Source organism: Ursus maritimus, unplaced genomic scaffold, assembly GCF_017311325.1.
Source record: "Ursus maritimus isolate PB19 unplaced genomic scaffold, ASM1731132v1 scaffold_5, whole genome shotgun sequence".
Classification (NCBI taxonomy): Eukaryota; Metazoa; Chordata; class Mammalia; order Carnivora; family Ursidae; genus Ursus; species Ursus maritimus.
Window position 1 is genome coordinate 60,134,916 of NW_024426663.1, and position 12,420 is coordinate 60,147,335.

Below are 12,420 nucleotides of genomic sequence, written 5' to 3' on the forward strand. Positions count from 1 at the left end.
GCCTTTTGATTTTTTTTTATGACTCATAAAAGCTTAATTTTTTTAATTTAGCTTTCCTGACTCTGCGCTTGTGCCTTCAACACTTTGACAACGATTTTCTGCTCAACAAGTAAAGCACGCTTGATCCTGTCACAAACACAGCAGACCGGGAACCACCATAGGCCCTGCTGACGTATTATTTTTTTAATTTTATTTTTTAATTTTATTTTTTTAAAGTTTTTATTTATTTGAGAGAGAGAGTGAGTGAGAGAGAGAGAGCACATGAGCAGGGGCAGAGAGAGAGAGAGGGAGAAGCAGACTCCCCTGCTGACCTGGGGCTCAGTCCCAGGACCCCTGGGATCATGACCTGAGCCGAAGGCAGACGCTCAACCCACTGAGCCACTGAGGCGCCCCATGTTTTTTAGTTTTAGACAACCTCATAAGGACTTTAAGTCTCACAGCACGAACTCCTCGAAGTCAGCTGGGCACACGCCACGTGCAGATTTTGGTACCCTCTCAACCTTCTTGGTACGAAGGAAAACGATTCTCTTACCAGGGGTTTGGGACAGCCTAGTTTTGGTCGAGGCATGTCAGTTTTGGTCGAGGGCAGCCTAGGACGGCATGTCAAACACTGGGCCATTCTGAATGTCTACAGACGCCGTCCCCGGTAGAGGCAGCCGTACCTTTTGTACCATCAGGTTGATAGCATTCGGTCTGTTCTGTAATTCCAGCTAAGTCATCTGTGCTTTGTTGGTTGGTTGGTCCTAAGACTTGAAAATCAAGGGAATTCACATGATCAGGACTGTAAATACTGTTCACTGCAGAGCCGTGTAGTGTGCTGGAGTTCTATTCCCCACCCCCCCACGGACTCAGTGTGATGACTGTGTGCCAGTGAGGGAGGAATGTTCTAAGCATCCAGTTAGCACCTTTTTTTATTCAACATTAGATGGTGGTTAGTGGTACTCATGGACCCGCTCTGCGTACTCTCCTGTCCTGTACATCCAGCGTGGCCTTGTACTCTTTAATCATTTTGTGCGTTACATCGCCATCTGGAAGGAGAACTCCTTGAGAGGGGAGTGGTCTTCTTTCACTTCTATACCAATTTTAGTCTCGTAGTAAATTGAATTGGTTTCCCCAGGAGTTGTCCAGTAAATAGAGCCAATGCCACTGAAGTGATGCCCTGCTGTTCGATTCAACATATACTTTATTTTATAATGTTATAAATATATAAATACTTTTAAAATAAAGCTATTAAAAACTCATAAATTAAGATATTCAGCTTCAGTGCCTGTAGTATTTCCTTTGCACGATCGCTTTTAGCCTTTCCAAGAAGTCTCTCAGCGTACTCTTCTTGACTTCATTCACCGAACAGGTCTGCAAAAGAAACATTTCATTAGCCTGCGTTGCTAACTCAGAGTCTGTCTCTCATGCCTGTCCACTTGAGTCAGGCCTCCTCTGGCACTTGCCACCCGAACAGTTCTTTCCAAACAGGGCCTCCTGTCTAGTGTGACTGGGAGTCTGTGTCGGCCACGAGGCCAGCGCGGTTTGCGGCTCTTCTGGGCGTGCGAATAGACTCCTAGAAGTGGTTACTGTAGCATCAGTACCTGTGTACCTGTGGGGGCTGCCGCAGACTCTGGAGAGGTGTGTCACAGCTGGGTGCGCCTAGGGGTCTAACATGAGGCGGAGGCTCCGACCTGCCTGCTGCCGTACTGGGCCTTCTGAGGGCCACCTGGACCGCAGAGAGAGATTCATTCCATTTGCCCTCCTGCCCGTAAACGGCAGCACTCCAGCTTGACAGCACCTCACGTGGAAAGGATTCCATGTACCTACGCCAGGTCACTGCTTCAGTTTGGACCTCCGCTCTGTCCGGTCGTTAGTTACATTGCTTAGGACACACTACTTCATTTATAAAAGCTTCAGTTTCCTCCCTTGGTAAATGGGGACAATTGTGCCCTACTTTTTAGGGTAATTAAAAGGATTAAAATAGAAAACGAGTGTAGTGTCAGCTCCCTAGTCCTTTACCTTCCCTTAAAAATCAGGTGACAGGCCCAGCAAGGGGATAAATGTCCCCAGTTCTGGGCTCTTCCTCTTTCCCACACTACCAGTTCTCCCCTCTCCGCTGGATCATTCCTGCTGGCGTATTACGCTGCTGGATATATGCCCCACCTCAGAAGAACTGCCCTTACTCACTCCTGCCCTTCAGCTCTTGTTCCGTTTCTCTGCAGTCTAGTAGCAGAACACCTCAAAAGAGTTTCCTGTGCCGCCTGCCCCTTTCTTTTCACTCCTGCCCACCGGCATTCTCTGTGGAAGCCGCTCCTGTCAGCTATCATCCCAGATCCATTGGCCCTTCTCATCTTCATCTGACTTGACCTTCCGGGGCATTTGACACATTGGATCCCTCCTTGTTTAGAGTTTCTTCACTTGCTCTCTGGGGCACCACGCGCTCTTCCGTTTCCTCCCACTTCACTAGTTACTTCTCAGTGTCTTCTGCTGGCCCTCTTCTTCCTGACTTCTGTATGTGAGGGTGCTTCTGGGCTTAGTCCTTGTATCTCTTACTCTGTGTTATTCAGATCTAGGGCTTTAAATGACATCTTTCTGAGGACTCTTCATTTTATACACAAGTCGTGACCTCTCCCCAAAGCCTCTTACTTTTCCTATAATCGCAGCGTCTCCACTTTGGCTATCCAAGAGGTATCTGAAACTGAACTCCTGAACTTGGGCTCAACCTCCAGCCCTGCTTTGCACCCAGTTTTCTAGGCACCAACCTTCTCCCAAAAGGCTTAGGCTGGGAACCAGGAGGCCGCTTTTACTCATTCCCTCACCTCTCACAGTGGGTCTTCTGGCTCTATTTTGAGTTATATCCCAAATCTAACAACCTATTGCCGCTAATCTGTTGAACCCACTATAACCTCCAACCTGGGTTACTGTGATAGCCTCCCAGCAGGGCAGCTTGCTTCTGTGCTTAGCCCTACTCAGTTTACCACACAGCAGCCAGAGTGATCATTTTAAATCACATAAATCAGATTGTAGTCTCTGTTTGGCTCAAAACCCTGTGGGTGTATGCTGCCATACTTAGGGTAGCGTCCAAAGACCATGTGTGATCTACGAAAATCCTCTTTGCTTAATCTGATGCAGCCATCCTGGCTTTCCTACTGATCTTCTACCTCAGGGCGTTTGCACAACTATTTCCTCTGCCTGAAATGTTCTTTCCCTAGTTAGTCATATAGCCTGCTCCTTCACTTAATTCAAATATTTGTTCAGATGATGTCACCAACTGTCAGCCCTTTCCCTCCTGACCCCTATATTCTTTATTCCTTTATTTTGCTTGATAGCACTTACTACCACTGGATATAATATTACGTGTTTGTTTGCTTTTCTAACTCCCCCACTAGAACGTTCTGTGAGAGCAGGCACTGTATCCCCAGTGCCGAGAACAGCAGCTTGCGCTCATAGAGCCTCAACTAATATTTGCAGAGTGAACGAGTGGGTTGATTAATCAAGGGTATTATGACTCTTAAGGAGGAACGGTTAGGAGTCAGGCTGCTGTCCATCAGGAGCCAAGCGGTGGCACGATTCAGCTTACCATGTTTGCCATTGTCTTGAGGTTCCTGTGAAGCCCTCCGAGGAGTTTGTTGGAGCAGCTGTGTGTAGAGAGCTGCCGAAGCACAGTTGTGGCTCTGCAGAAGGTTTCCGTATCAGTTGTGTTCTAGAAAGAGAAATGCCACAGTTAGCCATGTGCTAGCTCTGTTTTGAACATGGGAGAGACGGTTTTCCTTGTGATTGCTTCTTTTCAGGAGGACAAGTGGAGAAAGTGAGTTTGCTCACGGTGGATCAGTATTCAGATATTCCTTTCATGTGAATGAAGGCTGCTGGTCACAGTAAAGACCTCTTCCAATTACCTACAAATGCAGCAAACTTCTCTTTTCCCTTAGACGATTTTGCTGAAAGGCTGCCCGAGTAAAGGCACTCAATTAAGTAAATGACAGAGTGGGGATTTGAGTCTAGAACCATCCGTCTCTGCCTGTGATCTATGTCCATTTTTCTCCACCATGCAAGCCTATATGAGCTTGTCATCAGATTGTGCTCTGTCTCATTGCTGTAAGGTTTTAAAGTCCAGGTTTCCCTGGAAATCCTGCATGCTTATTGAATAAATGAGTGCCCATCCTGTGGCCTGGACACTGGTGCTTTGGGCCGTGCTCTCCATTTAGCCTGCGCTGTGGGAGATGACCGTGTGTGCCAAGTTTGGGGTCCATGTGAGGAGATGAGATGTCTACCCATACAGTTGGAGAGGCGTGCCAAGATTAGGGCTAGGCGTGAGATCAGAAGAGGCTTCTGGGAGAGGGTGCGATTCTGCCGGCCGTGGACACAGCTTCTGGAAGAGCCCTTTGGCCTAGGAGATGCAGCGTCAGTACCTCCGTGGCATGCTGGCAGCCCCGATGTGTGTCTGGCCACATGGCTCTTCCTAGAAATGTTTGGGCCTTAGAACAGGGAATATACAGGTGGGAAAATAGGTCTTTTGGGAAACTTGTCAGAGGGATGGTGACTCAGTCTGAACCAGGCCTGGTGTGTCCTGTCACTTTGCACTGAAGAATGAAATCATGGAGTGCGGAGAACGGTCCTCGCTTGAGCCTGATCTGGCTCAGATCAAGCTGTCTCCAGCCTCTGCGCGGACATGCTTTAGTCCCTTGCCGCCCCAAGTGTGGTCCAGGAAGCAGCAGCACGGACATCACCTGGGAGCTCGTTAGAAATGCAGAATCTCACGCCTGTGATTACCTTCTGAATCACAATGTACATTAACATAAACCACCGGGGGATTTAGATGAGAAGTACCATTGGGGCAGTTTTTTAAGTTCTTGCATATTGTTTCTGATTATAAAGGTAACGTATGTTTACCGTAAAGGTAATATATATTCAGCAAAAATGCATTCAGTCAGTCCCACCAGCCAGAGATAACTGTTGATATCTTGATGAATATCTTTCCATTTTTAAAAATACTTTTTTAAAAATGGGGACCAACTATTGATACTGTTCTGTAGCCTTTTTGCACAATCCATAGTACAAGCGTTAAGTCATTCAGTAGTATGTAAGAACATGGGACTGAGAGCTGCACGGGACCCCATGGCATAGTTGTACCATAATTGGGTAATAGGGTAATACCCTATCATTGCAGTTTTTTGCTTGTGTATTGTGGCAGTGAATCATCTGTGTAAATCTGTGTGTTCATCTCTTATTTCTTTAGGCTAAATTCTAGAAGTGCATTTCATATTTTAGGGTTTTTCCAGGAAGATCTAGACCCAAACTGAAGTACTAGAATCCTAGCCTGCAAGAGCTTCCCGTTCCCCTGTGGGCCTCGATGGCCTATTGGCAAGGCCTTTGGAAGGACACACGCTTAATGAACTGGCCAAGAGCCCTCCTGGAAATATCTCTGGGCTGCGAGAGTCAAGAAACCCCCGTCGGTCTCCGTATCTTTGGAGGCTTAGTGGGTGAGCAGAGGTGGTGAAGCGGAGGGTAAGGCCGATGCTGGCCGTGTGTGCACTTGGAGGCAGATAGCTGTGCCGCTGGACAGAGAACAATGAGGTTCAAGAAGACCAAAAAGAGAAGAGCCCCTTTGCTTATGTTTTCATCAAAACCTCATGAGACTTTTCTAAAACTTTGGCTTGGAGCCTAGAAATTACTGCCTCGGCTTTGAGTATATAGCCTGTAATACAGGAAAAACACCCTCAGGCAGATTCTTCAAAGGGTTTGCTAAAGGCAAGTAGGATAAAATAGGAATTGAAAAGAGTTTGAATCAAATGGGAAAACTTTAAAAGAAAAAAACTTAAAAAGAACTCATTCTGCAGGCAGTTTCCGGGAAGACCTTAAGGTTTTAGTTCCATTGGAATTGCAGCTATAGAATTCTACTCCGTACCGACGGCTGGCGTCTGCTCGCCACAGCCTACTGGACCTTGCAGTTCCGGACTGCTTGGGAAAAGAGACTGAAAAGGAGGAACTTGGGCCCACTCTAGACAGAAGCCTGGCACTCAGGGGGTAGCAGCAAGTGGTGGAAGACCGTCTAGGGCTTCTGTGGCAGAGACGCTGTTAGATTTCCAACATGGTCCTTGACTAGCTTCACTAGGGCCATAAAAATCTAGTCCTCGTTGTGCTGTACTCATCATCCCCACCTCGGCCTAAATTTAATGAGCCAATGCTATACATGAGAAAGTCTCTCACTTCTACTTAAAAAAAAAAAAAAAAAAGGATTTGAGGGTTGGCATAGAACTATCCGAGGAAGCATGGACTTGATCTCTCTTTGGAAAGGAGGAAATACCTCCCACTAATGGTCCACCCAAGACATCCGTCAGAGACCAGCCAGCTTGCTTGCTTTCCACTTTGCCCTTTCCCAGACCACCTTAGCTTCAGAGGTACTGGGCAGGCATTGCCTGTGAAGTCCAGGATTCAGTTCCACACTTTCTTTCCAGCTACTCCCAAGAACAGGATCCCACCTGACTTGGAGATAATAGAATTCTTGATCCCCCAAAGAAAGAAAACTGATACATTGGATTTTGGAAAGATGTCCTCCTTTGGGAACATGAAGAGGTAACGTTTCCTCCCACATACCACCTTGGTGGGTTTTGAAAATAACAGCCTTTCCTTATTCTGTAATATCTTAATAAGTAAGCAGGGCTGTGTCTTTGAGGAAAAGAAAGAATGGAACAAGGAGGTTGGTAATCCAGGAGGAATAGTAGCAGCTTGAGGAAAGCCCGTGAGACAGGTGGGAGTGAAGGAGGGCAGTGGGGACTCGTTTCAGCAGATGTCTACCCATGCGGTGAGGGGCCTGTGTGCTAACTGATGAAGAGGATGGCCACGAACACCAGATCGTGGTGTGGCCTGGCCTGCACCTCAGCAAGGGTGAGACTGGTCTGGTCTTCTACGGCTGGCCCTGACTGGAGTCACAGAGACTTGGATCTTTTCCAGCCACTGGCCCCTCCTTCTTAGAATTACTGCTTCCCTATAACCAGTTTTCACCTTTAACCAAGAGTTATATCATTTTATACTAACACTTTCCACTAACTCAAGAATTGGATTCCAACCAACTTTCAAAATCACTTTCATATCTTCAAATGTGGAAACCGAGGCACAGGGAGATATGGAGACTGGCCAAAGGCCACACAGCTAGTTAATGGCAAAACTGTGGCTAAAGCCACAGGCTGTGTCACTTCGAGACGCTCGGCACTTTGGGGCCCAGCCCTTGGCTTTGACAGAGCCCTCTCGGCAGCGTGGTGCCATCTGAGTACCCAGGGCACAGCCCAGTGGGCTCCTGGCTATTTCCTACATATATAAAATGCTAATAGCTGATATATATTATACAATTCTCTATGTATACAGAATCTCCAAGTCCTTCCAGCCTCCTGATGGACAGAGTCTGAAACAGGATGAGATTCTAAAGGACAAAATTACGTAATATGTATTATTAAAGAATATGATACGTTATGCATTAATATTACATAATATATATGATTATATTACAGTATTACATAGTATTGTATATCAGATTCCTCGACTAATCTCCAATGAGATGCGATGGTCCAGACAAAGCCCAAGGAACAGTTTTCCTCACAAAGTAGGACGGGTGTGTTCTGTGGCCCGGGTGCTGGGGTGTGGCTGTGGCCAACCTGCACAGCCGCCCTCCTGGCCACCCCGTCCCCTCTAGTCCGCGTGGAAAGCAGGTGGTTAGGAGACCATTGGCAAATTGAAGCTTTGGGTTTTTCATTCTCAGTCTTGTGTTTCCATGAAAACAGGAACTGATGTGCACAAACCTATTGACATGGCTGTAGTCATATGTTTGTCAGAGAAAATGCACTATCAGCTGTCAAATCTGTCTCCTCCCACTAAAGATAGAGGGGCGGGGGTGAGACGGTACAGGAGGCGGAAAGGCGAGATGCCCAAGCAGCCAGGGCCAGGGATGTGTGGGACCCCGCGTGGCAGGGCAGTTCTGGACCGGGCTGGAAGGGGCTTGGCAGGACATCGCAGCCGAGGGTCTCTGGAGAGCCGCCCTGGAGCCAGTGGGCTGTTAGATGACCAGGCTGTGGAAAAGGAGGGCCTCTGGCACTACCTTCTCTGTTGCCATAGGAAGTCTCTTAGACAAAATGAAAGCTCCCTCGACCTGTAATCTCCATATCTCTTTTTGTGACAGCATTTGGTTTTTCAGAAATGTGCGGGCCAGAAAAACTCTCCTTCAACAAGCATTTATTGAGCGCGTCCTATATTCCAGGTGCTAGGCTGGGATATAGGAGGAAAAGAAGGAGCCGTTCCCCGACCAGGATTGGAATTAGGATCACAAAAATCCAAGCTTTCCATTACACATCTTCTAAATCAAGTGAAACCAGAAACACTAAAACATGCTTGAGAGTAAAGATCAGAATTCTCGTTCTTAAAAACATCTAACGCCTTCTAGTTAATTTGGGTCTGTTCACTTTCTGTTAAAAAGTTTCTTGTTCGAACCCCCGTGGATGGTTTTCCTCTCCCAAGTCACTCACGTGCCAAAGCAGACCCCGGGACAGCCCTTACCTTTGGGGCAGCGAAGATGTTGGTGACGGTCAGCTCCATGCACGTGTCCTGGCCCGGAACGAGAGGGCAAGAGACAGAGTCACTTCCAGCTGTACAGAGGGCTCCTTGCCGGGTAGCCCTGACTCCCTCCAACCGCGCAAACTGCCTGCGATCGCCGCGCAGGACAGAAAAGCTGCTGCAGAGAAATCTGCGCTCTGCTCCCTGTCTGTCACCAACCACCAACCACCAGCTTCTCTGGAAGCTGTGATGTTCTTCTCAAGGTCTAAGAAGTACCCACAGCCTCTCCAGAACATCTGGAGAGATGGTGCCTGATAGCTTACTCACGTTTCTCGCTGTGAGGATGTTCAACGTTTTGATGATCTCTTTAATGGTAATACTGAAGTTATGGCCGTGGACGAAGGTGCTGGTGAGTGCTAGTAAGCAGACCAGAGCTGGAATCAGTTGGGAGGTGAGACCCATTAATAGATCTCTGTTTGCAGTGACAATATGAGACAAATCAGTTTACTAGGAGAGGCTCACAATGCAATTCTGACAGAGATCTCTCTATATATAGATTTAAAATTGCTGAAACTGAGGGAAAATGAGGGAAATTGGAAATTTTCGTTACACCAGGTTGTCAGTCATTTGGGGCCAATCAGCACCTCTCTTCCAGGAGAAAAACTACCTCACAGAAACAGGTAAAATGTTCCTGTGAAATCATACCAATAGGAAAATGAAACCTTTTTTTAAAATTAACTACAAAGTATCAGCATAGGAAATTACACCATAATTTGCTCTTTAGATTAATCTTATCAGCTTGGGGTTGCTGCTGGCTTTTTGTTTGCACAGAAGGAAGAGGCCACAGGTGTCCGAATTTGTTTTAGTGCAGTCCTCCTGGGGAAAGATAGAGTAATATCAAGAAAGTTTGACTTGAATAGTGTTTCAGCCTGGCTTCTTCCAAGTATGGGTGGCATCTTGGAAACTCTCCTGTTGTGGAAAAGCTGATCTGGGGTTCTTTCTTGAGGTGGAAGGAAAGTAATGGGCAGACTCTCTCCTGTCCCAGCACTCAGGCATGCCATTCCTTCAGGCTTAGGACTTTGGCAAAAGGCTGGTGCCACCAGGTGGTGCTTAGTCTGGGTCACATCAGGTCCACAGGTCCTTAGCAATACGGGGGCCCCTTGGCAAAGCGTGTCTATCTGGAGGCGTTAGGAATGACCGCTTTGTAAATGGAACTTAAATACATCCTCAGCTAATTAGGAAAAAGAACCATAATCTTCCTGGTTTACAAATCAGTTGTCTTTGTCGACGCCCCATATCTAATTCCCATGGCCCCAGTGAGGTCCTGGCACCCCTCCTACGCACGCAGTGGAGCAGGATTCCTGTGCCCAGCACCGCTCGGCTGTTTGCTCCTGAGACTTGGCTTCTCTGTCCCGTCCACTCCCTTCCCCTGCTTTCTGACCTTCCTCTCCCTACTGATTTCCTCAGGTCACGTAGAAAGGATTCCTGCTAAGTTATTCCTGTGCCTTGGATCTTTTTATAGTGCTTTGCGCTCCGTGAAGGACAGGATCCAGGTAAGTGTATGAGGAAGGCCCTGCGACCGGATTTTGGATCCTTCCGCTGGACTGTGGCACGAGTTTGCCAAACTCAGTGCAGTGACTTCTGACGCCAACTATGCGGAGCTGGGTTGTACTTCCCAGGTTAGGGACGTGGCCTCCACGAGACTGCCCTCACTTCAGACACCAGCTGCAAATCTCAAGGGTTCCCAGTGCGCCCTCGCTTTTGGCCAATTGGCTACAAATCCAAAGTTCCCTTTACCTTGTCAGGTTCCGTAATTTGCCGGCGTGACCCGCAGAACTCAGGAGAGCCCTATACGTAAGGTTATAGCTGTGTTACAGCAAAAGGATACCATTACCACCGAGCCAACAGAACAGACAGAGGGTGAGGTTGAGGAGGGTCCCAACCATGAAGCTTCCTCTGTTTTCTCCCCATCAAGTCAGAACGTGCCGCTTCCCCGGCCCCTTGATGTGTGACAACGCGCAGGGGACTCCCAAGCAGGGCAGCTCACCTGAACTTCGGTGTCCAGAGTTTCACTGGCGTGTTGTTCTGTAGGTGTGACTGATGGGATCATTGGCCCCGCAGTTGATATCACTATGGGCTACTAGTGATGCTGGTCCCCACCCTGAGTTGCCTAATTAGCATAAACTCTCAGGGCCCGGACACTCTCATGATTTGGGAAGTCCCAAGGATTTTGGGCTCCTTCCCAGGAACTGGTAACAAAGGCCAACCAAATTCTTTATTCTAGGGGTTTAGAAGTTACCTCCCAAGAGCTGGAACACAGGCTAGATCTCTCTCGGTAAGTTTTTTGTTTTGTTTTGATAGAGCACGTGGTGGAGGGAGGTGGAGGGAGGGGTAGAGAGACAGGGAGAGAGAGAATCTTAAGCAGGCTTCATATCTGGTGTAGAGCCCAGGGTGGGGCTCGATCTCAAGACTTGGAGATCAAGAGTCAGACACTTAACCAACGGAGCCACACAGGTGCCCCTAAGTTTTGTTTTTGTTTGTGTTTTTAAAGATTTTTTATTTATTCATTTGAGACAGAGAGAGAGAACATGAGCAGGGGAGAGAGACGGAGGGAGAGTGATAAGCAAACTCCTTGCCCAGCCAGGAGCCTCATGTGGGGCTCAATCCCAAGACCCTGGGATTGTGACCTGAGCCAAAGGCAGACATTTAACTGACTGAAACACCAGTGTTTTGTTTTATTTTGTTTTGTTTTTTAATTTGTGAATAGGTATTTCTTTTTTTCCCTCAGTTTTACTGAGATATTATTGACATAGAGCACTGTATGGGTCTAAGGTGTACAGCATAGTGATTTAACTTCCATATATCGTGAAATGATAACCGTAATAAGTTTAGTTAACATCCATCATCTTGTTTATACACAACAAAAAAAGAATAATGCTTTTCCCCTTGTGATGAGAAGTCTTAGGGTTTTACTCTAACAATTTTCAAATATGCCGTATAGTAGTGTTAAGTACGGGATCTTGTTGTGCATGACATCCCCTGGACTTCTTCATCTTATGACTGGAAGTTTGTGCATTTGATCACTGTCATCCAGTTCCCCCTTCCTCTCCCCCTACGGTGACCACAAATCTCAACTCTTCTTCTATGAGTTTGGTTTTGTGTCTGTGTGTGTTTTAGACTCCACATATAAGTGAGATCATACAGTATTGTCTTCCTCTAACATTTTACTTAGCATAACACCTTCAAGACTTATTCATATTGTCACACACAGCAGGATTTCCTTCCTTTTATGGCCAAATACTACTCCTGTGTGTGTGTGTGTGTGTACATACGTATATATATCTATCACAAGTTGTCTATCCATTCATCCATCAGTGGACGCTTAGGATGTTTCCATGTCTTGACCTATTGTAAATAACCCTGCTGTGAACAGAGGAGTTCACGTATATCTTCGACAGAGTGTTTTCCTTTCCTTTGGATGTATTTCCAGAAGTAGAATTATTGGATCACGTGGCATTTGTATTTGTCATTTTTTGAGGATTTTTTGTACTGTTTTCCACAGTGGCTGCACCGGTTCGCATTCCCACCGACAGCACACGAGGGTTCCTTTTTCTCCAGGTCTTCATCAACACTTGTTGTTTCTTGCCTTTTTGATAATATGCGTTCAAACAGGGGTGATGTGATAACTCACTGTGGTTTTGATTTGCATTTCCCCGATGACTAGTGATGATGACCATCTTTTCATGCATCTGTTGGCTGTTCACATGTCTTCTTTGGAAAAATGGCCATTTAGGTCTTCTGCTCCTTTTTTAATTGGGTTATTTGTTTCTTTGCTAGGGTAAGTGAGGTCTTCACTACAGAGATGGGGAGACAGAGTTCCTTCCATGATAGGTGGAG

The 12,420-nt window shown here is 46.8% G+C and overlaps 1 protein-coding gene across 1 annotated transcript; it reads right to left on the reverse strand.

The window, feature by feature from the left end:
- Positions 1–1,191: 1,191 nt before the first annotated feature.
- Positions 1,192–9,004, reverse strand: IL4 (interleukin 4). The gene is made up of 4 exons (XM_008691633.2): positions 8,851–9,004; positions 8,527–8,574; positions 3,563–3,685; positions 1,192–1,353 (listed from the first exon to the last, which is right to left on the reverse strand). The coding sequence occupies exons 1-4, from the start codon at positions 8,983–8,985 to the stop codon at positions 1,261–1,263; spliced, it is 399 nt and encodes a 132-aa protein (XP_008689855.1). The 5' UTR covers positions 8,986–9,004; the 3' UTR covers positions 1,192–1,260.
- Positions 9,005–12,420: the final 3,416 nt, after the last annotated feature.

Coding starts and splice junctions, on each gene's coding strand:
- IL4 (XM_008691633.2), bottom strand. CDS start 8,985: ATGGGTCTCACCTCCCAACTGATTCCAGCTCTGGTCTGCTTACTAGCA. Junction 8,575..8,850: donor ACATCCTCACAGCGAGAAAC/GTGAGTAAGCTA, acceptor GTTCCGGGCCAG/GACACGTGCATGGAGCTGAC. Junction 1,354..3,562: donor TCAAGACAATGGCAAACATG/GTAAGCTGAATC, acceptor TTTCTTTTGCAG/ACCTGTTCGGTGAATGAAGT.